This window comes from Sceloporus occidentalis, unplaced genomic scaffold (genome assembly GCF_023333645.1).
Source record: "Sceloporus occidentalis isolate IW3139 unplaced genomic scaffold, rSceOcc1.0.p SCAF_5, whole genome shotgun sequence".
NCBI lineage: Eukaryota > Metazoa > Chordata > Lepidosauria > Squamata > Phrynosomatidae > Sceloporus > Sceloporus occidentalis.
This window is the reverse complement of record NW_028316985.1, coordinates 158,132,082-158,159,234: the sequence shown is the minus strand read 5'-3', so window position 1 is coordinate 158,159,234 and position 27,153 is coordinate 158,132,082. Positions and strand designations below refer to the sequence as shown.

Below are 27,153 nucleotides of genomic sequence, written 5' to 3'. Positions count from 1 at the left end.
CAACAAATTTTGCCAAATGTGCACCAAGCAAGTGACAGAGCAAGGCTGGTTAACTGGAAAGTGTAGGCAACACTTTTCCATTTGGTCAAATGTTTTTTGGTGGCATTTTTTGTTTTGGGGTGGCTTTTAAAGGTTTTTTAATTCCCTAGTTAAATAATTAAAAACCAACATTAAATATTCAGAATTAACTAATTATGTCAAGTACATAATTCTTGCAGTAACAAAGCTATAATGCATATGAAGAAATAGAGCCTACAGCAAATAAGAGGACTGAGGAAGGAAGCTCAGACGATCCAGCCTTGTTCTCTTGCTCTCTTTGGTGGTGATGTTGGCATGCCCTTTGTGCATGCAAAGCTAGGAAAGTGAAACAGCTGCTCTATCCACTAGTAGTGACACCATTTCCTTTTGAAGAGTATCACCAATCATAGTGCTGAATTCCAACTTTTAAAAAATTTCTTTTCTTATTTTTTCCAGAGGAGTTGGGGGAGCTGAGGAGGTACAAAATAGAAAAGGGGGTTACATGGAGCCTACCTCTCCACCCATCCCTGGTAGAGGATTATAATTGAAATCTACAGCACTATATAAATAAAGCATAATAATAATAATAATAATAATAATAATAATAATAATAATTTTGGCATTTACGTCTCATTGAACTCAAGTGGGTTCTGAGCCAGTATGTATAATAAGCTAATCACACGGCACTTGGAGGCATGGGAACAGAACAGAATGGAATGAAACTGGGGGGAAATGTGTGTTACAACACGGGAGAAGAACGATGCCACTAGGTGTCCCCAAGCCATTCCCTACCTAATCCCCAGCTGTTCCTGGCAGCCAATTTTGAAGAACAGTTCAAAATGATCCTTCAAATCGGCTGCCATGGAGAGGCTGGGGAATGGCTTGGGGACTCCCAGAAGCATCAGTGGCATTATCCCAGGTGATAACATATGTTTCCCCCCATTCCATTCTGTTCCCATTCCTCCAAGTGCTGTGCGATAAGCTTATAAGATTATGCTCTATATTGAAGGGATAAAGAATTAGATTTCTGTATTTTAGAAGTGGAAAGCCAGTAGTGGCTTTGCACTTCTAAACACTATGTTGTGTTACACATGCCAGTAACATTAGAAGGGATAGAATCAGGCAGTGGTGCAGACAAACAATAGCATTTAAAAGAACTTTCAAAACTTTTTTAATGGACAATATGTGAGTATAGATATGGATAAAGATTTATTGACTGGTGGAGTAAGATTTGCTAGGTGAAGATGATAGTTTCAATAGCAATGAAAAATAAAAAGAAAAGTTAGTCAAGAAATATTACATTATTGAATGAAAAGTATCTAACTCTTGCTCTATGGGTGAATGAGGGAGGCAACATATATGTCTCCACCCAGTCTTCTGAGCTCTCTGTGTTGACACAAACTTGCACATTTTTGCCATCATTTATCAGAAAGTTCTCTAATCACAAAAACCAGGAAATACTGCCAAACACTGAAGCAATGCATGAGAATATAATGGAAGTGACATGTTCACAAACAGAGTGGGTACAGCAACCTCCACAATGGACAAATACTACCATTTGCAGTTATTTGCACTTCTGCACACATCTAGAAAACAAATTTCTTGAAATTCATCATCCTGAAACCTCACCATCTAGATGCCTTTAAAAGCTTCCTTATCTATAAGATTAATGGCATTTCAAGTAACCCTTTACCACTTTTTTCTCTCTTTAGTTTCTGGGAAGCCCCCATCGTGCAACAGATGAGAAGGCTATACTGAAAAAGGTCTACAATACCATGAAATGGCTGCTTTATGACAAAAATGACATCATAAGAATGTATGGCATGAGAGGGCTTGTTAATGCAATCCATACTCTTCCCAAGATGGTGAGTTTTAGTCTGTATTGATGAAGTGCACAGCACCACAAAATGAGATAAAAACCACCAAAAATATGAAAAAGGTGCCAGGTTTTAAGTTAAGGAACACTGCTGTTAAATGCATTATTAAATGTTTGGGGCATGTTAAAACTTGAGAAAAAAAATCTCTCCACTGATTAGATGAAAGATTCACTGGCTAGTCTTCACAAATTGTTATGATAATATTCACTCTGGTTATGCAGTGGGCAAACAAATCTGTTTTTTTTTTTCTTTCTCAGGTCCAAAAAGAGAAAGAGACCATTTTGGATGTCTACCTGGATGCTGCAACACACCCATGTTCTGCAAACATCAGGAGAGAGGCAATGTCAGGGATATTAAAGTTCTTGCCTTACCTCTCATCCATGAAAACTTCCACTGCCTGCCAGATGGCTCTCCTTGTCCAAAGTTTTTTTGATAATGTAAGTAAAGAATGTCATATAAAAGACAGACAATTTTGTTAGGAATCCTGAAATATATAATTTTAGGACTCTTTTTATGAATAAGCATGGAAAATGGAAGACACCCTATCACAGCTAGCAGTGATACATATTAATCTCCTGAGAGTAGAAATAGGTAAGTATCCACTAATATTCACAGTAGGCGAAGCTTCTCTTCCACAAGAGAATTGCTATACCTTAAACACAACAATTTCCCAAAGCATATTAAAGAAAAGGACTACAGATTCAAAGGAGGTAACCATTCAGAATAGAAGCCAGATAGTTTTGACTGCAAAATGAGAGAGAAAAGCAGCAACATCTCTTTAAAGTAGAAGCCAGGCTCTTTCAGTAAAGTAAAAGATTTTCTTTGCGCTAATCTTTATGTGGTTTCTTTTGTCAGGAAAATCCACATGTAAGACAGAATGCCCTTGAAATCTTTGGACACTTGGGCCGATTCTTTTATTGGAGAAACACCATCTTCTCTGACAAAGTCGAAAAGAGCTTGGCACTTCTCCTTATTCATCTGCAGGATGATGATCTTGAGGTGGCAAAAGTAAGAGAAGAGTTTAGTATTTTTTTTTAAATCCAAAGATATTTCTACTATAGGCTGAAGTGGATCATGATATAGTGAAGTGTGGTACTGATCAGTGATCTACAAACTAGCATAATGTCTCAGGGCCACCTATGGCTTTTCAGTTCTCGCAGTGATCTTATTGAGCTCAGAAACCAGAGGCAGAGCTACAGTGTTATATTTTTGTTTCTCTACTGCTCTTTTAAATACTGCTATTTATACAGACAGTTGTTGAAGGGTAGATGGTGAAGAACGTAGATAACTATCAAAACATATCTTTAAAAGAACAGAAGCCACTGTCGTGGTATTAGTTGTCATATTTTGTGAGGATGAAAAGTATGTTCTCTTGCAACCATTTCTCGCAGAAGATGAGATCCTTGGGAGCCCAGTGCTCACCAAAAAGGCTCTCTAAAACTTATCTCTTTGCCAGAATCAATATGAATTCTTGTTATCTCATTAATTTGGTAAATCAGGTATTTTGTCCAATGCAACTCTTTTTCTCAATTTCTTCCAGACAAGCAAGGTCACTCTTCAAAAATGTGCACATTTTGTGAGATATAAGCCTCTGAGGAATTTAATTCTATCCTTTCTAGACAATAAGAGAAATCAGTCCATAACAAGCTTTCTGATGGAAGTTTGCAAGTTACTGGTGAGTGGGGGCATAAATACTCATAAATACTACCAACCTTCAAGAGAGAAAAAAGTCACAGCACACCAAGAAAATGCAACAAAAATAGTCAAGTGTTGTTACATTTTTCACATTTCAAAACTTGATGATGGTGTCTCATGAAATTGTCTTTCCTCTTTACTTGCCCTTCACTGCTGCAGCCCCTAAATTAATAGTCTGCCAGAAGAGATCCGTCTTATCACCACTTTAGATGCCTTTAAAAAGACACTAAAGACAGATCTCTTCCATTGGGCTTTCCCATTGGATTTGGTATAGAGACAATGATCAAGACCCCCCACCTCTAAGTATGATGGTACATGAATTGAGGTTTGAAGATTTTAAGGAATTAATAGGGATGTATAATTCAGTATTAGTATTTTATTGATTGTGCAATGATATTGTATTATTTTAATGCTGTAATCCCGCTTTGATCCATGGAAGAGGCAGGACATATAAATAAAAATGATTATTATTATTATTATTATTATTATTATTATTATTTTGTTATTGTTATTGTTATTGTTATTACTAGATTGGAATTCCCAATCACTTCCTTAAAAGGGTCTTCCTACAAGTTGATGCCAGGTTTCCTGTACTGTCAAAATTGCATAATTTATCAAACAGTTTGAATCTGTCATGTACGATGAACAGTTGGATCTTCTCAGTACCAGGTAAACTATTCTCATATTCCTAAAAAACCATTGTGTGTTTATTTTTTAGGTTCAAGATTGGCCCAGAAAGCTGGACAAGGAAGCAGGAAACAGAGCTGCAGTTGCTTTTCAACTAATTGGTAATAAATTATTTTTAGCTTTTACTTCCTTCCATTTAGATTTATTTTGTTCTTTGCTACACTAGGGCATTAGTATGGACTTCATTAAAATGTCTTTAAGTGCTTTAAAATACAAGGCATGCCTATCTGTTATTCTGTATTCCATGTTACTTGAATATATTATTAATGTATCCCACCACATGGTGGGAATATATCCCACTACATGCCTGCTGGGATGCTAGTTAGCATCTAATTCCATTTTCTGAAAGCTGCATGTTTCAGAAGTTGAAATATCAAGGACACTCTGGGCTCAAACAATGGGAAAAAACAGGCAGCATACTGTATCTTCCCATTTTTCTGTTCTAACTGAGTTCTCCTGTGTGGGTCAGTGAAAGCCAGTGTTCAAATCCCAGCTTGGCAATGTAAACCTACTGGGTGACCTTGGGCAAGTCACACACTCTCATCCCTCAGAGGATGGTAATGAAGAAACATGTCAATAAAACTTCCTCTTTGGGCCACCTTAAGTTGTAAATGACTTGAAGGCACACAACAACAATAATAACAACAATGGATAAGTGCTGAAGGAAACAAACTTGATGTCTGTTAATACAAGGCTATAATAAAGCCTTACCTTTAACCATTGGTCCTATACTGGGAGAAAAGTAAACAAAACAAAACAAAACAAATAAAACAAATAAAAAGAGGGCTGACTGTATCTCAAAGTATGGGTAGGTTTGTATAGGAAGGTATGGTTTTCAGGTAGACTGGACCCAAATTGTATAGGGTTATATAGTCCTTTCAATTGCACTCAAAAGCAAAACAGTAAGTTGTAAAACTCTTGTAGCAAAGGAATTTTACACCCATTATAACTGATCCTGATCAACAGTCTGGCTGACATATAGGTCCCACTGAAATCCAAGTCCAGATTCTCCAAACTGGGGTGGTGGTGGTGGGGGGGTGTTATTGATAGCTTTATGTCAACCTATGAAGCAATTTTCTTGCCCTTGGCATTTCTGAATTCCCAGTGATATTGAATAATTTTGTTGTTGTTGTTTTCTTTAGCCTATCTTGTGAAGCAAGATGTCCTTGAAAAAACAGAATGAAAATAAGGACAGATAATTTTCCATCCATGAACTTGTAAGTCTATTATATGGCGGTTGTGTTTTTTAATCTTTCTACTAAGCAGAGTAAAAGCTTGTCACTCAGGATCACGTTTCCCACAACAGTTTGAATATTTTTGCAGAACTCTTATGTATTCCTGCAGTCATTTTTTCAGCTATGAAAGTTGAGAGCAGAATGATACATAAGAATACAGTTGAACCAATGAACTTAATATATCACATTTCAGTGTCCAACAGTTTGTCCTTTCTCCAGGTCATTTACACCCCAAGCAAACAGGAAAAAAGGCATGGATGAAAGCAGACTGTTGGACACTCTTCTAGTAATGTGTAAGATCCTCTGTTTAAAGTGCCTATACAATCGTGGAGACATTTCAAAAAAAAAATCCTCATCAGAATAATTAAGAAGAAACAAACAAACAAAAAAAAAGGTACAAAATGTTAGTCCAAGTCCATAGTGAGGATCACATGCATGTATTTTTCAGTGGAAAGTCATCATTGGTAAATGTTTTGGTATTCACATATAGATATTTCCAGATTGCACACATGTGACTTTCCAATTAATGTGGTGCACGCTGATTTATCATATGCTCAGACATTAGTATGTAAACTTGATAAAAATTGCTTTGATATTTTAAAAAGAAAAGCAGTGTTGAAATATTCTTAATTAAAAATAAGGTTTGTATTGAATTGATATATTTGACTTATATTCCATTTTTCTCCAAACAGGATCAAAGGCAGCCAATTGGAAGAGGAACAATACTCATAGATCTATAAAATAAAAATGCAGTGCCAACAAAGAGGTGTACTAAAAACACCTGCTTTTATTATTTTAAAATGTTTTATTTATTCACATGGGTTAAAATTCATGTGGTGGCTTAATGGTTAAGATGTCAGTTCTGATGATCAGAAGATTGGGAGGTTGACAGTTAGAGGCCCGAGTGTTGCATGATGGGGTGAGCTCCTGACACCAGTCCCAGCTTCTGCCAACCTTAGCAGTTCAAAAGCATGCAAATGCAAGTAGAGAAACTTTGGTGGGAAGATAACATTATTTGGTTTGGTCATGCTGGCTACATGACCACCAGAGCAGTCCTCGGACAACACTGGCTCTTCGGCTTAGTAACAGAGATAAGCACCACCCCCTATAGTCAGACACATCTAGACATTCATGTCAAGGGAATACCTTTACCTTTACCTTTACCTTTATTAAAATACATAATGATAAAAATGCAAAAGAAAATTCCCCAAACCTAATTTAAATACAGTGTTGGAAGCATCCATTTTCTGGTAAAGAATCTGCATGACCAATTAATGCAGTAAAAAACAAATCTCGAATTCCATGTGCATGGGATGGCCAAATATGGATGTGACAGCCCACTGACTGAAGCTATTCGATACAAATATGTATCACAATCTGAATGGTGTTATGAAATTATGAGGTAAAGCAATACTTTTTAATTAGGTGGTTGTATTCAAAACTTTAGCTGCCGTGTGCATCTGTGTCTTTGGGATGCAACTGTAGAGAATCAGGATAATAACTTCTGCAACAGTGAATAAATTTATCACAGACTGTGTGGCAAAACAGCCTGCTTCAGCTATGCCTTTGTGTTAGACAGTGTGACATGTAACAACTACACAACCACATGGCTTCACTATATCTGCAGTGCAGCAGATGGGTGCTAGCTATTATTGTCATTATAAGCTGAAACTTCATTGCTTTCTAGTTCTGCAGTGAGAAGTCTGATTCAGAGAATGGTAAATCTGGCAAGAAAAGAAGAAGAACCCTACCAAGATATGCCTTTATTAATGTGGCTACACTTTGCTAGGAGCTAAAAAGATGGCAATTGCCATCCACAGTAGCTGTGTTTGCTTCTCTTAAATTGTTTTGGTGGGGCATCAGCAATAAGTGTTGGACTTTTGTGGAATATGAGACATATGCAAGATACCAGGGCAAGATATAAATCGAATATGCCACAATGTTATTTTTAGAAATAAGATTCTTTCTTTGTCATATAAATGACATCATAACCAGCTCTATTACAATGTCTTAATCAAAAATTGAGAGACAAATGACTTTGAGGATTGAATGATTCTCACAGATCACCCACAGGGTAATAGTGACTAGTGGCTCTTCTGTCAATGAGGTGGAGAATCTGCCCCAAATTTTGCTGAACTTGTTTCAGTGATAGAATTCAGCACCTTGGTTAATTCCTTTAAAATTTGCATTGAAACCTAGAATTGATTTGCCACCTCAATGACATAGAAGCCATCAGCTGCACTGCAGTAGGGATGAGTGAGAATTTCAGTACATTTCGATTGGAACTAACAAAATTTCACAATTTTTTTTCAATATCTGGAGAATATTTTTTTTGAAATGACTGTATGAGAAACTTAAAACCAAGCTTCATTAATTCAGGCCCAGGGCTTTGCAGTCCTTGCAGGAAAACAACAACAACCACGACACTCAACTTTTGTATTCAGTCATGTCTGTGCTGTATTAAAGTTATGCAGTATTGTATTAGGGCTGCTGTCTTCTTGACCTTAAGAGGCTTCTTATCTTACAGTGAGTAGATATAGATGTAGTCAACAGGGGTTGGGCTTGATGACCCTTGAGGTATCTTCCAACTCTATGATTCTATAATTCTATAACTGTTGGAAGTAACAAAAGACACAAATACACTTGCATAAGTGACTATGTCCTATTAGGGAGCAATGAAGGTAGAGACAAATAATTGGATCTACCTGGTGTGTTCCCCCTCTTTGTCTTGTCCACTCTTTGGTTTTCTCATCTATCGGTTGATGTTCTAATAATTGGATTTCTTTTCTTCCACACAATTGTTCCTTTCTCTCAGATTTGTAACCAGTGGTAGCAGGTTTAATCTTTTTTTTTTTAATCTTGTGCTCTCTCTCTCAGATACATTCACTTAAACATTGTTGGCCAACCATGAAATAATGAGACCAGACAAAATTAAATGGGTTGTCTTGGTACAGACTGGTGCAAAGAGCTGGCCTGGAGGCAATTTTAGGGCTTGGGAGAGTGGAGTGTCTGCATGCTCCCTTTTCTGAAGCCCTACCACGTTGTCCGGGCACCATCATGGCTCACCCCCATCCAAATGTGGGCTGCCATTATGATGTATGTGTGGCACAGAGTCCAAACGGTGCCGCACCATTTGTATATCATCAGTGTGCACGAAGGCGGAGAAGGCACCCCACTCACAGCGCAAAAAGAACCCAATGAGAACAGGTTCTTTTTATGCCTTGCGGAGGCCATGTCATTTAGTTGGTGTGGTCCCCATCTGGGGGATAAAGGGATGGCCTCTGGCTGCTCCTTCCCCCCAATCTGTAAAGCCTTTTTATTGACCTATACCTTATTTGCCTTGTAGGGGTGCCGCCATTATAATCACAGAAGCATATCTTGGAGAAAAGGCCACAACTTTATTAATTGCAAGCAGCAATAAAACAGCATAGGGTTGGCCCATTGCATGAGGTCAGGATCTGGCAAAATCAACCAACACCCCGGTTGCTCGATACCCAAGGCCTGCACCAGGCCTGCCTTCAGGAAGACCAAGGGGCTATGGACCTCCGGATAGCAAACAGCCGATTGTCCGTATTTCCACCAGCCCCTAGTCACTGGTCCGCATAAAACGTAATGGTCCCCGCAATGGCCATACGTAACCGCTCAGCGTACCCAGGTCCCTAAGGACTTCCTCTCCAGTGCTCTGCAGCCCTGTAGACCATCCACCCCAGATCCTGGCCTATGCTCCGCCACTGAAGCCGTTCCTAGCAAGGAACGCTTCCACCAACCCTAAAATCTTAAACTGACGCCTGATCCAGGTGTGGCCAAACATAACCTTTGTAAGCCTTTGACCGCCATCTACCAACTTTTTTGATGGCATCCCCTGACATACCCGCTGGAAAAGCAGATGTAGCAGCTCCGATCCTGAAAGAATGACCCCCATAATCCTTAGGCTCAAGGCCCAACCATTTTATGGTTAATCTGAGTACTGCTACAAATTGATATTTGGTCAAAAGCTGTCCATTGGCATGCACAAAAAGTGAGCCCTCACCAGCTGGATGAACCGTACAATATTTTTTAATAGCCTGCACTGGGCAAAGGAAGGACCCTTTTAAACGATGCAACACAATTGAAGAACCATGGCCCTGCTGGTCACATTTGGACCTCCTCACCAAAAAGGTGATGGTATGATGCTTAAAGACAGATCTCTCAACTGCAGAGATTTTTGTGATGCGTCGTTCCTAGATGCTGGCACCAACTTACCCACCCTGAAAGCCCCCCAAAATGCTGAAATAAATGCAGCATCAAAAAAACAACATTCAAATTTTGAAGAACAAACATTAGGCAAATTTTGAACAATATCTCCCAACATCTTAAAGGTAATTGGCCTTCTTGCGTCAGCTGACGTCACAGCCTTGCGCTTCCAGCCTTCCAATGCTTTCTTTACCAGAAAGTTTGAGCAAGGGTCTGGGAACCCTCTTGCCTTAGCAAAGAAAGATATTCCTGCAAAATAAACTGACATAGTTTTTGGGGCAAGTCCTTGCTTCTTCAGCCACACAATAAATTGTAAGATAATATGGTGTGATATAGGCCACATAGGGTGAACATGAACATGAATAACATAAAAAGAATTGGTACAGTTTAACCATAGCCCGTTTGTAAGACCGGAGAGTAGACTCTGCTACAGATGACATAACACCTTGCATTATTTCTGATTTCCAGTTTCCCAAAGGGCTTCTGGGAAAGGAGTGGATAACAACTCTGCCTTGGGGGCTAAAAGTCAAAATCTGTCCTCCTGAAAGCGAGAGAGAGCATCAGTGATGGAATTTTGTGTTCCTGGCACAAACTTTGCTGTAAAGGAAATATTATGAAGAAGGCAACACAATACAAAACTTCGGACCAGGCCCATGACCCTAGAGATTTGGATAAATGGTGATTAACAACACTGACAACCACTTGGTTGTCACACCAAAAGCAAACACGCTTGTTTGCAAACAATGTTGACCAAATGTGCACAGCGACCACAATAGGAAATAGCTCCAGGAATGTGAGATCCCTCAATATATCAGAACCGGCCCAGGCTTCAGGCCATTTTTGTGCACACCAGTGACCCTGGAAGAAAAGCCCAAAGCCCATGCTACCAGCCGCATCAGATTGTACTTGGAGGCCGTCCCCCAACTGCCAGGGCTGCTGCCATAGGGCCACCCCATTGAAATCTTGGAGGAAAATTAACCAAATATTAAGATCCTCCCTCAAGCCCTTTGATACACGTATGAAATGATGCGGCATTGTATACCCACTGTAGCTTTGGCAAGTCCGGCACAAAATACCCTCCCAGGGGCTACCACCCTGTAAGCAAAGTTAAGATGTCACAAAACAGACTGAATCTGCTTGAGCGTAGCTTTTTTGGACCCAATAACCTCCTGAAGCGAAGCCCGTAATGCAGTCAGCTTATCAATTGGGAGGCAGGATTCACAAGCTATGGAATCAATTAAAATTGCCAGATATACCAGGGAAGTAGTAGGATCTTCAGTCTTTTCTTCTGCTAAGGGAACACCAATCTCCTTGGAAAGATCAAAAAATGTGGTCATGAGCATGGCACAACCATTGCCCTTCTTACTGCCTACAAAAAAGAAATCATCCAAATAGTGGGTAACCAGCAGAGAAACAGCCCTTCTCTTAACTTCCCACTCAAGGAAAGTGCTGAAAGCTTCAAAAGCTGCACAGCTGATGGCACATCCCATGGGCATGGCCTTGTCAAAAAACCAACAATCATCAAATTTAAAACCCAACAAATGGAAATCATCAGGGTGTACTGGCAGGAAACGAAAGGCCGAGTTAATATCACATTTGGCCATTAAAGCACCTTTCCCACAAGACCTAACCAAGCGCACTGCATGGTCAAAGGATGCATAGCACACTGAACATAACTCAGAGGGGATGGCGTCATTCACTGAAGTCCCAGGAGGGTAAGACAAATGATGTATAAGTCAGAATTCTCCAGGTGCTTTTTTGGGCACCACCCCCAAGGGAGACACTTGAAATTTAGCAAAAGGAGGGGTTGAAAAGGGGCCTTCAATCCTTCCTGCCCGAATTTCTTTATCCAGCTTGGATAGTACCCTAGTACTGCTAGACACTGTAGTCTGGCCAGAAGCTGCCGCCCTATTAATCAGTTCCGCTATTGAACGTGACAATTCCGCCACCATGAGAAGGACTTGCATGGGTAGAAGAGTTCATCTGGCCCCCGTTACAACCGATTCCAATTCACCCCGGGGTTGCCCATTCCTAATGGTAGCAGACACACCAGAACTGGGCTGACTAGGTCTATCATCTGATGTCGGAACTGAACGGGCTCCTGTGGTATTCTTAGCCGTTTGACTTTTAGCAGTCATTCACTGTTTTTCTGAACTTTGACTCATTGGCTTGGAAGGCTGTTCCTTCCCCCCAATCTGTAAAGCCTTTTTATTGACCTATACATTATTTAACAGAATTTGAACCTGGAGTTAAGCAAAGCAGAGGGAAAGGCCCAGGCATCAAACTGTGATCAGCCTCTCCAGCCTTCCCTTGGGAGAAACACCAGACCCTGGGGGCAATCCAAAAAACATTGGTTGCTGCACAGTACTCATTTACTGGAAGCTAAACCCAGGGGGCTCCCCTGCCTAAGTTGCACAAGAAAGTTGCACATGTCAGCTCCAAGGGCAGACTGCTACACTTTTCCCCCTAGGTTGCATGACCCATGGTCTCTGTAGTGTAATTTAAGTTTCCTAAGTCTCCAGCCTTTTGTAAGGAGCAAAAATATTGAAATATCAAAAATGTTAAAACCAAGCCTGTTAGGGTCTAGCTTTAAATTAGCAGAGTAGCAGAAATGTGACTTTGACTAATTATGCTTTCCTAAAAACTGAGACTGACTCCAAAAGAACACAAGTAGCTAAAAAGATTGCATGTACAATGCTGTGTAAATTTACAGTGCTTCATAAATAAAGGTTAATAATAATAATAATAATAATAATAATAATAATAATAATAATAATAGTTCAAAACAAAAGTTTACTAATGGCTTCAATCTATATTTACATAAAACGCTCTATCCTAATCTAGCTAGTGAATACTACAATGGTAGATTGGAAAGAGAAACTGCTGTGAACTGGAATTCATCCACAAACTAAAGTCCCTCAGCAATGGATTGAACACAGAAAATGCTTCCCTAGCACACTACATGCACACTATCTGACCCCATTGCAAAACTGCATCTGGTACTTAAGCTCCATGCACAAAGACCGATATCCTATGTTTTTGTGCACTAACGACAATCGTTAACATTGATCCTGAAATTTCATTTCCGTACACAAAGGACTTGGGTTTTTTTTATATTTATTGGCTGAAATATCAACTCATATCTGATAAGATACTTCATAGGACCTTTCTTAGGTCCTATCAAGTGGCGACTCTTCCAGCAGGCCTTCCCTACCTAGTTCTACTCCCCATTTACTGTGACTTATGTCACTCTGTCCACCAATTCTTCTCTTAAATTTAATGAGAAAAATTAAATTAAAATTAATTAAAATAAAATCCTTGCCTCAAGAAGAAGAGCCCTCCCTCCATGACATCACCATCAGACCTGGGAGGAAATTAAAAAGAGAGGCCCAACTTCCATCAGGCCTAACTGTGAATGTACTCACTTCGCTCTCTTTAAATTTATTGTATTTTATTTATTTATTGTATTTTATTTTATTATCGTTATTTTTACTGTTGTAACCCGCCTGGATTCCTTGTGATTGGGCGGGCTATAAATAAATCATTATTATTATTATTATTATTATTATTATTATTATTATTATTATTTGTAATTTGTATTGACATCCTCACATACCAATGGCATATATATGACTGTACCTGGCTTCCACTCCACCAAATGCATGTGAGGAAATAGGCTGAAGTCTATGGAAGCTCATGTTGCCAATTTCTTTTCTTCAGTTAGTCTCAAAGGTGCTACAAGATCTCTCTCCGTACTGACTCTACAGACTAATATGACTATATCTCTGAATTCTAGCTAGTGAATTGTTGAGTTAAAAAGAAATCTTTATCTCACCATCTTTCCAACGAAAGTTGAGAAAGGAGGAATATGGAAAACATGCAGTTTAGATAAAAATCTTTTGAAAGAGAATGTCTGTTAGTCCCAAAGGGGGAGTGATCTAAATCACATGGTTAGTTTGAATGAGAAAGAGAGAAAGGAGTTTGTATGCAGGAAATCCCTATCTATCTAAGGAGAGAGAAGAGAATCAAAAATCTTTCAACAGTTCCAGGGCCCAATCCTTCATCAAAAAGGTGCCAAAGTGTACACTGACCTAATAAATTATCTCCCCTACCCCCAGTAATCTGCAAGGTTTGAACCTATTTTAGATACCAGATTGCTTCTATTGCTGTTTTCAAGGGATGGGAAAACTTAACTGCTTCTAAGTTTAGGATAGGAGCCAAGTTTTTTGAGACCGGGGGGCAGGGAAGGCTTTTTATAGCTAACCTGTATAGGTTTTGTTCTGTCAGGAGGATTCTTTCACAAGATGAAGTGTTCTGGATATTTTTGGCCATCTGAGCAGATACTTTTACTACAGCAAAATAGTCTTGCTGTGCAAGATCAGAAAAGCTTATCATAACGCTTTATTTATCTGATTTTAGGATGGCAGAAGGAACAAGAATTTAGCACTAATTAAATGAGAGAATATTCCAGCATGGGCTGCAGAAGATGTTGACATGGTGAAGGATTGCACAGACCTCTGGCAAATGAATAGAATTAGATCCTAGTGGTTACTGTGACCTATAAATGAAAAAGCAACTTCTCCAAAAGCTCCTCTTGAAACAAGAACACAGAGCTAGAACCATAGAGTTACTGCTGCTTCTGGTTTTGTTGTTTAGATGTTTACAAAAATAACATTTTTTCTTACATGTAACTTGAGAAATAATTGGAAAAATAACCAGACATAATAAGCAGAGACACATTTAAATGGAGTAACCTAGATTAGCAATGTATGCATCTAACATATCTGGAGGATTTGCAAAGATGATTAATAATGAGGTATCTAATTTATACAGTTTCTTTCAAGTGACTTATTATTCAGGCAAGTCTTTCCTTGTCAAGGGTGAAGGATGAGTATCACCCCACTAATTGCTGTAAACCAGGAGTAACTAAGAAATCCTTCCATAGACACTTACCCTCCTCCAGTGCCTTATAATTGAGTACTCGAGATAGATGTTCCAGATGGGTCATATCTCTTCAAGTATCCTATCCACATCCTCAGTTACTAACCATGTTAACTGATAATTATTTAGTGTCTAAATTCATGACTTACTGTTTTGTGTCTGAAGCATTATTTTTATTTTTATTCCTATTATCTTATTTTGTGCACTGATAGCACTGATAGCCTTAATCTTTAAGGCTCGTATTGCCATGATTTGTCTACCTTTTTATTTTATGGCACCCAGAGAAATTCAGATAAAGTGTGGTATATAAATATTTTTTAATAATATTTTAAGGATGTGGTGGCTCAGTGGTTAAGACGCTGACCCTGACAATTGGAAGATCTGCAGGTTGACAGTTTGACGTCCAAGCACCATGTGATGGAGCGAGCTCCCATCACTACTCTCAGCTTCTGCCAACCTTTCATACATTACTCAAATGAAGGAGCAAAATATATTGCAAGGAGCTGCAATTTTGTAACTTTTCCCAAACAATTTAGCTTATCCCTTCTTTACCTTCCCATATTCACATTAGAAAGAATATCTGAATCAAGCAACATCTCAGTGTGGCTTGTGGGACATTGCATTCCTTTTTATGAGCACACATTTTCAATGCAAAATGAAACAAATCTGAGATAGTAATATAAAGAAAGTACTGTGTCCATATGTCAGGCTCAAAGATTAAGAAAGAAGTATTTAGTTGATCTTCTCATTTTTCAGCTTTTTATCAAGCTTACTTATATATGTGAGTGGTGACTGCAAGCTCTGGACTATAAAAACTAGACATCTTTATATATGTGAGTCTATTTTGAGCCCCATAAAGACAATTATAACAAATCCAAAGCCCATTCCAAAAACAGCAGTGTCTGGGTGGACTAAGGATATATATTTGAGCTTGCATGCAAGAATGAATAATTTCAAAAGTTTTCTATCCACTGGGTCTCAGAGGGGAATGCCCAAGTTGTGGACTTGAGATTTCAGGGGGAGTTAACTTTATCCAGCACAGACAGAGTCCCTATTCCCTGATCTACCTTACAGCTGAACAAGAGCCCCTCTTTGTTGTTTGGATTAAGTTTTAGTTTGGGGTGGAACAGATGGGCAGGAAGTAATGACCATAGGCTGCTTCTGCCCAGAGCATTGACCACCACATGCCTTGGTCTCGATGCCGACCACTGCAGTAAGCTGCAATGGATTGCCAAAAGGAGCGAGAAAGATCCTCTCCATTGGGGGCCAAGATTGGGCCATCTTGGGTGGCCTGGGAGCAACCTCAGCATGGTTTCTACAGGGGTTGGGGGCATGTGTCATCTAAATGGCATGCTCCCAACTATGTGGAAATCGTTTTTTTATGTCTGTTTCAGGCCTTTGTTTGCCCTCATCCAGTCCATTACTGCCAACAGACTGGTTCATCACTGAGATAGCGTTCTTTGAATCACATGGAAAGGAGAGGTAGAATTGGGTTTCATCAACATATTGGTGATAATATACCCCAACTTCCAGATGACCTCTCCAAGCAGTTTCATGTAAATTTTAATCAGCACAAGGGACAAAACAGAACCCTGAGAGACTACACAGGCCTTCTGAGTTTGTCCCTGATAGATCCAGGAGAACCAACAGGAACACACTCCCACTGTTGAGTTTCCTGTGTAGGTCATTCAAAGCTGTATCAGTCCCATAAACAGGTATGAAACCTGATTGAAATGGATCTACGTAGATGATCCAGCTCATCCAAAAACCTCTGTAGCTGGGAGGCTTTTACTACTCCCCTTACCCACTTGTCCAGTCCTCAGAAGCCAGGAAGGGCAAGGATCTACTATATATGTGTGACTCACATCTCTTCAAGTATCCTATCCACATCCTCAGACAGCAGAAATTGAAATGTGTCCAATAATACAGGACAAGCAGGCACCATGATTATACCCACTGGACCTATCTAAACTACAGATCTAAGCAATTTTGTTTCCAAAGTAGTTTGCAAATTGCCACACTAGTCTGCCAAGAGGTCTTTGTTTTCTTCTTGTGGGCCAGAGTTTAAAAGATCCCTAATCACTCAAGACAGCTCTGATATACAACACCATGCAGACACATTAGTAGCAGAGGAGTATAATTTCTTCACTGCCATAAGTTATAGCCCATGTTCATGTGGGCTCACTCCAACTCTTCTGCCAGCATCTCTTTAGTCAGTGCCCCACTTATTTCATCACAGCCAGATCCCTAGTAAACTATTTCATGGGATGGGATGCTTAAGGTGAATCATGTCATTGCTTTGGCCATTTCCCTGCTCTAGATATCAGTTAGGGCGTCAACAGCTTCAACAGTATCACAAAGCAACAGCAAATTCCTCAAGAGTAATCAAAAATCCATCTGGTTCCACAAATCTCCTGGGGCAGACCATTTTAATGAGCTCCCCACCCTTGCAAAGATTAGAAGTCCCAGTAAGTCTAAACTCCACCAGGTAGTGATCTGTAGAAAACAACAGAACGGCTGAAAGTTCCTGCATATTCAAATTGCTACGTGAGAAATGTGTTCGAACAGATTTTATTCATATCAAATGGATTTACTCAAACCACATCTTCTTGATGAACACGGAAATGGATGCAATTTGTGGTGAAGAATCTATGCATCCTTATGCTTGTGATGTTGTCTGTTAAAGGAAAATGCATTTGACAGTATGTAAAAATTTGAAAAATGCAACAGTTGGATGCATTTCTAAAATGTGCACAAATGTGCTTTAATCAATGAAAATGAGTGTCTGTTAATGTGTCCATTTGTAAAAATGTCCCAGAAAGGTTCCCCCCCACCCTTCTTTAATAAAAATGTATAAAACCGGCATGGTATGGCTATGGAAATGGAAAAAGCAGAAAGTTCATCAAAACAAACTGACAGATCTGCCCATCTCTAATACAAAACTGTTTTATAAGAAATGTCCATGCATTACATCAATGTGTGGGCAGCCTGGCCGTAACACTGTGTACATTAGTTTGCCACACACACTGATGTCTGCACATATAGTCTGAGTATTTTGTGACAATGATTCCATGCAAACAAATTTCAGGATGTGCGGCTGGGGTTACACTTCCCCTGAAAATGCAGATTTTCTGGTTGACTGTATTTCTGAATAAAACCTTAAACATGTAAGCCCAGTTTTGGGCAGCGATCAGGAATAAATTCACACAGTTAAGGCTTATATACCAGCTGCACTGTTCCTTGCGACATCAGATCTGGTCATGGTTATGCATGCTTTAGTCACATCCCATTTAGAATGCTTTAACAGGGTATTGTACAAGGGACTCCCTTTGCACAATGTTTAAAAACTTCAGCTGGTCCAAAGAGCTACAGTTAACTGTATCTGGTTAAGTAGCTTGCAGTTACTTTGTTGTATCAGCTCCACAGGCTGTCATTCTGTTTCTGGGCATAATTCAACGTCTGGTTATGACCTACAGAGAACTACAAAGCTCAGGTCCAGGTTGTTTGAAAGATTGTCTCTCCCTATATGAGCCTCCCTGAATCCTGAAATCTACTTTCCATTCCTTTGTAGGCAGGTGAAGATTTTTGTTTCAGCAGGCCTTTATGGGCTAACTGTTCAGGGGGAAAAGAGCCTTTCATGTGTTTTGTTGTTTATAGTTACTGTTCTAACTGCTTTTAATTTTATTAAGAGTTGAAGTGTATTTTTAAAATTCTGTATATTGTAAAAAAAATTACTTCTGTTTGGTCTATGACCCACCTTGAATCCAAGACTGGGGCAAAGACAGGATATAAATAAATATAATAATAATATGCCAGTAGAGCAGCCAAAAAGGGAATGTGGAAGGGGCTAGGGGAAATGGAGGAGCTGAATTATGTCAGATCTGAACTTTCTCCACCTTAGGAACAAAGTCAAACGATGCCAACACAAAGCTAGACCAGAGTACGGGTAAGCCTCATTCATTTCCAACATCACAAGTCTGGTAGTGGCTTTGATTCAGCACAGCCTCACCTGGCCTAGTGTCATTTCACACAGCCGTATGCATTATAGTTTTATGTATCAATGCCTTACTTTGGCATCAAAGGGTCATCCTGCACCAGAGCTGAAAACAGTTCTGGCTCCTCTAAGTTTGTTATTTAATAATATAAAAACAGATAAGTCTTTTTTCTTATAATACATGTAAAAGTGCGAGGGACTAGAAATATACTTATCCATCCATCCATCCATCCATCCATCCATCCATCCATCCATCTATCTTTCCCCTTTGCATCCCTTTCCCTATGTATAAGAACTACATAGGTGATTGTCCCACCCACTGCACTGTTGTTAGTGGTGTTTCTATCCACTTTTCATCATTCTTCCTCTGGCTTATATAAGGTGGCTACTTGGTTTGCCAAGTTGGATAAGGGACAGAGCTCTTAAAACTTTAATGCCAAACAGATGAGGTATTATAACATTCAGTCATAATGGACAAAAATGACTATCTTCCCTTCCCTTTCAAATTTGAAATTTCAGCTGTAGCCATTTTCCTCTGACATGAGATTAGCCTCCCTGGTGGAGAGCAGAGGATAGGGCTCAGAGGTACTGGCAACATTTTGTGGTCCCCTACCCACTCTGATGCTGTTCATTGGGAGGAAGGGCAAGACAAAAATCATGTTAGAAGAGAAAGGCTGCAGGTGAATGTTTGGGTTGAAAGATAAGGGAAGCCAGGTAATAATAATAATAATAATAATAATAATAATAATAATAATAATAATAATAGGATTTACTTATATGCCTCCCAATCACTGGGAATCCAGGCAGCTTACAACAGAGGGGATAATAGATGGTTCCTATCCAACTTGATGGAGTATTAGAGTACATTATCCTGCTTCTCAGTCTATTTGGAGTTAAAGTTACAAGATCCCCAATCCCATCTCTAACTTGGTAGACCTAGTGGCTACAAAAATACTCCCCAAAATGCAATGTAAAATGGCTTTCTCTTGCTTCATTATATTCCTAATCTAAACTGGCATAGCCATCAATGATGATTTTTTCAAGGATGGAAAATATCTCCTCTGTACAGAGTGCAGCATTGGTTAAGGCTTCTGGATGATGGTGGAAACTGAAGACATCAGAAATGATATGTGCTGCCAATATCTCTCTAATCCTCTGGAACAACTGCCATAAAAATTGTGTAGGTGTGCCATGAAATATAATTTGTCTAATTTCATTCAGTCACATTTATTTATTTATTTCTAAAAAGGATCCCATTTTTTAAAGTATATATATATACACACACACACACACACACTATAGAATTGTTGTCACTTTTAATTTATGATGAAGGCAACTGCTTCTCTTGAGATGATTTCTAAATTGTAAGCTGAAAATGAAATTGACAAGTCAGCTGCGTGTTTGAAATAAAATATTATTCACCATGTAGTCCTGAAAATGTGTGGTATTTATTCAGAAAAGAGTCAGAACTATGGTATTTATTCAGAAAAGAGCAAAAATGCAAAATTCGAAGTGAAGAAAGGTTTTGGATACTTTTTTTATGGTGGGGTTTATGGTTGTTGGTGATACAGGCAAATTCATCTTCTTTTCATAAAATATAAAAGTCACAGTCTGTGGCAATACATGGACTATTGTGGTGTGGTGAATATGCTGTGCCCTAATTCCTCCAAGATAATCAGGAATGCTGCTTTATTTGTTTATTTCTTACATTTCCTGGCATCTTTCCAAGTCTGCAGACTTCCCATATTGAGCCACAATGTGGGACATTTAATTAATTGTAATTTAAAATAAAAGAGTGGCAAACACAACATATATAACACAAATATTCTGTTAGAAATTGGGGGAGGGGGGACAAATTCTTAAAGCTGCTTAAACGCGGAAACAGAGGAAACCAAGGTGTGTGTCTATTGACAAAAAGTTCCATAGGGCAACCACCGAGAGAAAACCCTGGTTGGAATCCTGATGACTCACAACACATAAATTATGGTGCCAGCAACTGCACTTCCTGCGAGATTGTGTTACTGCACTCCGTAGTCAGCCAGTCTTTCTAAAGGAATGCATACAGGCTTCTTTTATACATTTGACTTGGTTGGTGAGGAACCATTTTCACTGTTGTACAATGGGGGAACATTGCACAATAACTTCAGTGAACACATATATTTGTGTAATTCTGAGCTCCGATGTAACTATGCTAGCATATCTTTATGATGCACGAAAAATGTATAGTATCTTGGATCTTGGACTATCATAGAAGCCCAAGTTAAAATAGAGCAGATGAGGAACAGTCCTTTACCCATACCGATAATCTACGTTTTTGCAGAAGTTTCATTGCAATGGCTGATCCTAGGGAGAGGCCCCATCTGTGTAATTTCACTGTATCATCAGGACCATGAATAAGAAGTTTTCATCCTTAAGCAGCACATCCTGATCTCCACATATTTGCCAATTTTCCTCATGTAGCATACTGCTTGTGGGCTTCCAACAAATAGAGCATAGCTTTCAATATAACCTATAGAGTTATAAGAGAAAAAATGATGCAGAATGAGGTTCACATGGGTTAATGTTTGCATAGGCTTCATCCTTCCCATCTGTTTTCAATGCCAGGAATGAAACCTGAAATAACTGAATAATGAAATAGCATTTCCCTGAAAAATGTTCTTGAACCATGAATAGAGAGTATTCTCACATCTGGGATTAAGGGAAAGGTTTGTAGATCAGAAGGTAGTACTACCTACATGATCCCCAGAATTTGGTTTTAGTAAAAATTTAAATCCACTGAGGTACACCTCCTAAGTGAAAAATTCCTTCCAGCATTTGGCACATCTATGTTTCCTGAGACTAGAAATCAAGATGCAAAAGGAAAGGGAAAAGATGAAGATATAATGAATGAAACTGGACAATGTAACTTAAAATGTAAGGAGTGAAGTCACATATCTTATCCTGCTTAAAATAGTTCCTTTCCTCACATGCTTCCATCACAGACACGTGAACAGTGCCTGAGAATGACAACCAGATTAAAGTTGTGTGCTATTCATAGCTGCAGTGTGAAGGATTTAAAATTCAGTAGGGTGTCACAAAATGTCGGTAAAGTTCAGTAAAAATGAGAGGAAACTGACAAGAGTTGGACATTGAGGACGAAGTGAAATAACCTTCTAAGGATGCCATTGCAAAGAAAAGGCACAAATTGTTCATAGCAAAGTGAAAACTACAAAATTTGTGGCTAGAAATGGCAATGTGATTAGCAAACTTCCTGATTTTTTTCATTTATTAAATCCTGTTAATTGGAGGATCTCATACAGCTTCCAGTGTTTGAACATATAGCATATGAATAACTTCTTTGCATGGACACATATCTGTGATGAGAGTATTTTGACAGTGTATTACTCACACGTACAATGTGAAATGGCCATGGGCTAACAATTCTGACATGCGTTAACATACTGATTAATTTTTGCCCTACTTTCTTTCTATTCTAGATAGGTTTCATTCATTGTTCCTTTTCTCCAAGATCTGTCAACCTACTCTGATTTTACATAGGTAGTTGGTGGATTGGGTTGGACTTCAACCATGATCTTTTAAGTCTTAGTGCAACACTCTATCCAGAATGGCACATTGAGTGTCTTTATAGTCTACACACAAATTTCTCAAAACCCATGGAAATGTAGATAAATTGGTTTTATTTGCTCACATCCTGTCACAAGCAAAATATTGTTCCTAATAATATAGAAAGAGGTGCAGAAACTCACAATTAATAAGCATACAATTCCCCCTTGATATGCATACTCTACAATAAAGGCATATTTTTCCAGTTATGTCATTGATGGGTAAAGTGTGGCCAGCCAGCAATGCAGAGGGTAAAAAAATGTCCAGCCTTGAGTTATATATTTCCCATTATGGATTAACAGGCTTTTAAATAAGATGCTTCATAAGCTCTCATATTTATGATTGAACTGAACACTGTTTCTGGAGTGATCTGACTTTTGAAAACCCAGGTAGATGAATGTTAGTTGAGATGTCTTTTATTGCTTCATTGGCTTTGACACTACAGTGCAAGAAAAATAAGATTTGAAAGTCATAAGCCATTTGGTCTTATGCAGGTAGGAGGCTCTACTCACTATGATGGAGAAGTTCTATCAAAAGAGAATTTATCTTGAAAAGCAACTTTTAAGGAGCCTTTGCTTTCACCATAAGATTCTATTCCGATATATTATCATTGTAGGCAAAATCTTCAATTGAAGTCACTTCTTGTTGAGCAGCCACAACTTTTCAAATGCAAGTGCCATATTGTGGTTGTGTTTCTTTATTGGTGATTCTTTGCCTTATTTCAATGTAGAACTCTTAGCTCAAAACAAGTGAGTTAATGAAGACAGTCCACGGGCTTCGGTAGCAGATGTCTCTGGCCTGTGTCTAAGCATCAAGGTCAACTAGATTAGTTAATACTTGTCATGAAACTGTTGACTGATTCTGAGAGTACAGCTTGTGCTGTAAATCCAGATATTAAGAAGCACCAGCCATGCTTGAAACTACTGATCACTCTTATGATCTAAGAGTCAGGTCACATAATCTTCTTGCTGTTATTCATAAAAATAATGGGGAACTTTATTTTCTCTTCAAATTAGTAGTTCCAACTACCTGCCCAATTGGAATTGTCTGTGAGGTTTTAGTTCTGATTAGACTCGTAAACTTCATATTGGGATGGAAACAATATTAGCAAATATTTTAGAAATGGTAAAAACAAACAAGTGTTGAGAAACCCTGATGAGAAGAATCCTGGACTAATGGAAATGTTTATAGTTTGGGACTTACACATTCACATATGGTTGTTTTATACAGAAAACAACATTTTCTATTCAGGAAACAGCATTTTCAACATGGAAAATAATATTTTAATGCAGAAATATTAACTGATGTACAGACAAAGCTATTTTCTGTATAGAAATGCTATAAGTAGAGATTTATTCTGTGTAAAATTCAGATATGGTTGATTTGCATAAAAATAGCATTTTCTGCAGAACATTTTTTTTTAAAAAAGAAGAAAATGCAGCATAGAAATTAAATCACAAACAATTTACATTTTTAATGTGAAGTCAAAGGCTTTCATGGCCAGCATCCATAGTTTTTTGTGGGTTTTTCAGGCTATGTGGCCATGTTCTAGAAGAGTTTCATCCTGACGTTTCGCCAGCATCTGTGGCTGGCATCTTCAGAAAAATTTACATTTTTGTTCTCTTAAATACACAACTGAAAATATCAATATCTTATTCAGAGTGGAAAGAGTCAACTCTTTAGCCTTGGCAACTGCAACTCCTCTCCAGCTCTCCCACTCCAAACTCAGTAAGCCAAAGAAACCCTTATGGTTCTTTCCCCCATTGGGCCAAATTAATAACTCATCAGGTACATATAGAAACATGCATCTGGAAGGCTACCAGAAGAACAATGCCACTTGTTTCAGTAAAAGGAAAATAGCCCCCCCCCCCCCCAATTGCTGTTGCATTTGCTTTTGAGGGAGCATGAGATTCAGTGACAGTGATGGTGGGGATGGGATTGGAAGAGCAAAGAAGTCAAATATAGTCCACTCATTGCACACACTTTTTTTTTGATAGTATCATAGATAAGCTATGCATTTTTATGAGCTATTTCCATTGTGTTAGAAGGAATGGAAAACAAGGCAAAGCAAGACAAGGCACCATTCCTCATATTCCCCTATTGATTAGCCATCAGTGCAGCACATAATAGCTTCTGCCTTTTTGCAGCACTGACCTATGTCTCCAGAAGAGATCTGTTTAATCCATGTGAATGTAACGAACATAAATAATTTGAGGAAAATGAAGTAATAAAGCTAATAAAAATACAAAATGCAATTTTAAGCTACAGAGAATTGAATAAAATATGGAGCAAGAGTTTGTGAAACCCATTAATCTTACTAATGATTTATTGGCTATCTGAGTACATGAAGAAAAATTGTTCTCAGTGGCTTCATTTTTATACACGCTTTTGTGATCTCTTCTAACTGCTTCACTGACTTGTTATGTTCCACCTTATCTGCCCGTAAAACACTGGAAGATTTTTAAAAAGTGATTTATGACTGCAAAGTGTTTAACTGGTTTATCTCATTGATCAAGCAGGTTATCAATAGTTATAGTTGTTTTTATATTAACAGTGAAAACTAACAGCAGCAAAATATCAAGACAGTGAAAGTAAGAATTACATTTAAAATACTGCTTTTAGTTTAATATTTTATTTTAATTTAATACATGGCTACTCCACCTTTTCTTGCAAATATGGCATGGATTTTACCAAACATCTCCAAACATTAAACATAAAGGGCCATTCAGCCTGGAGAAGAGAAGGTTGAGAGGTGATATGATAGCCCTGTTTAAATACTTGAAAGGATGTCATATTGAGGAGGGAGCAAGATTGTTTTCTGCTGCTCCAGAAACTAGGGAGTTTATCACACGGGAGGAATTTCTCTTAATTTCTAATGAAAAGAAAGTGGGGCCAGAACGCATTCATGTGAATTCGCTAGTTCAGTGAATTTACATGAGTTTGAATTGTATTCGAACTGATTTCCCATTGCCCGAAAATAGCTTGCCATTGCCCAAAATTGTTTGTGGTAGTCTATCATGCAATAATGTGAAACCCCATGATTGTGTTCAGACTGACTTCCCATTGCCCAAAATTGCATGTGGTAGTCTATCACGCAATAACTTTAAACCCCATGGTTGCGTTCAGATTGCCATTGGATTATACTTCCAATTTCCCTTGTCTGATAAACTCCTAGGACCCGGAGCAATGGATGCAAGCTACAGGAAAAGAGATTCCACCTCAACATTAGGAGGAACTTCCTGACAGTAAGGGCTGTTCGACAGTGGAACACACTCCTTCCTAAGAGATTATAATGGAGTCTCCTTCCTTAGAGGTCTTTAAACAGAGGCTGGGTGGCCATCTGTCGGGTATGCTTTGATTGAGAGTTCCTGCATGGCATGGGATTGCACTGGATGGCCCTTGTGGTCTCTTCCAACTCTATGATTCTGCGATTCTATGATTCCATATCTACTGGATATGTCACCCAATAATTAAAGTTCCGTGAGAGGTTTTCAGTCACAATTTAAACCATAAGAAAACAAAACCTCTTTTTATTAGGATACAATGAACACATGTGAGAGGAGGGTTGATCATGGAGCTCACTTACGAATGTTCAATAAAACATCCACAGATAGTCCCCATGAATTGAATTCTACATGCGGAACTTATTGCAGGCATTCTAAAGAACATGCCACATTGGATTGTGCAGAGTCTGTAATAATAATAATTGTACAGCAGAATTATAGTGTTATAAATACTGGCTTCTGATTGTAACACATTTCCTAAATATAATGGGGAAACTATGGTGAACATAGGGATAGAAGTTATGTGTCTTTTTCGATGCCATTAAGACATTCAATATTGTAAGAGGATGCAAAATCCATAACATTAGAAGAGATAGTGTTTGCAGTGTAAAAATGAAGTTTATTCAGTTGAGGGTTAGATGATTTAGAAACCATCTTAAAAACAAGTCACATACAAGATGATGATCTCAAACTGGGAATGTATCATGCAGTAATTTTGAGGAGCAGTTTGAAGCATAACAAACTTAAGGGGCTTGTGAGAAATTGACACAGCAAAAGACCTTTGGATGGCAGAGGGTGATGGAAATGGAGGATTAAACATCATAAGCAGGAATTTAAACAGACGTGAAACTAGAGAGAGGAGCCAAGTTATGGAGGACATTGCTAAAGGCAGAGACAAGAGGTTTATAGAACGTTAAGAGAGAACATAGTCAGGGTATGACATGTTAGAATAGAAAGAGAAAATACATGAAAGATTTCAATGTCCCTGTGCTGAGTAGGGGACCAAATCAGAAAAGAGTGCAATAATGAAAACAAGAGGTGGTCAGAGCACAGTCCAGCATTTTTTACATCAAGGGCAGAGAAAATGGACTTTTGTCACCCACTTGAAAGACAAAGACAAGACACTGGGGTTTGAGTTGCTAGGGAAGTTACTTATAGAGCTCTGCAAGGGGCTTAAACTAATGTGAAGCTAGATATCTCCATACTAATGCCATAGGCAAGCTACTTCTGGTGTCAGGAAGAAAGCTGCCTAATTAGCTGTACCCTACACAGTCTCTGGGGAAAAATGATCCAGGGCAATGCCTATGAGTCCCAAGACTCAAAAGAGTGGTTATAACCCAGTACACACCCAAAGGTTCCTCCCCATCCAACCATGGACTACATAACCCTACAAGTAGATCAGAGAATCATCCCACACTCAAAATAGGCACCACAGAGTGCTTACCAGTGTAACCTGGGCCAGGCCATCCACCACATTAACTAGTCACAGGCAAAAGGCACATTTAATTTTAATACCTGGCGTTATCACACTCACTGGTGGCTAGGCAAAGGAAACTTGTATGCAGCTTGTATCCGAAGCTGGATCC

General features: G+C 38.8%; 1 protein-coding gene across 1 annotated transcript in view; it reads left to right on the top strand.

Annotated features, from left to right (window-relative positions):
• The window catches only part of LOC149313031 (maestro heat-like repeat-containing protein family member 1), a 40,606-nt gene extending 34,330 nt beyond the window's left edge, over nt 1-6,276 (top strand). Inside the window, exons 25-31 of the mRNA XM_089527065.1 lie at nt 1,731-1,883; nt 2,153-2,332; nt 2,751-2,903; nt 3,436-3,570; nt 4,309-4,378; nt 5,420-5,494; nt 6,205-6,276. Coding sequence (XP_089383191.1) covers nt 1,731-1,883; nt 2,153-2,332; nt 2,751-2,903; nt 3,436-3,570; nt 4,309-4,378; nt 5,420-5,460 — 732 coding nt within the window. The 3' untranslated portion in view covers nt 5,461-5,494; nt 6,205-6,276. The remainder of the gene's footprint in view (nt 1-1,730; nt 1,884-2,152; nt 2,333-2,750; nt 2,904-3,435; nt 3,571-4,308; nt 4,379-5,419; nt 5,495-6,204) is intronic.
• The last annotated feature ends 20,877 nt before the right edge of the window (nt 6,277-27,153 follow it).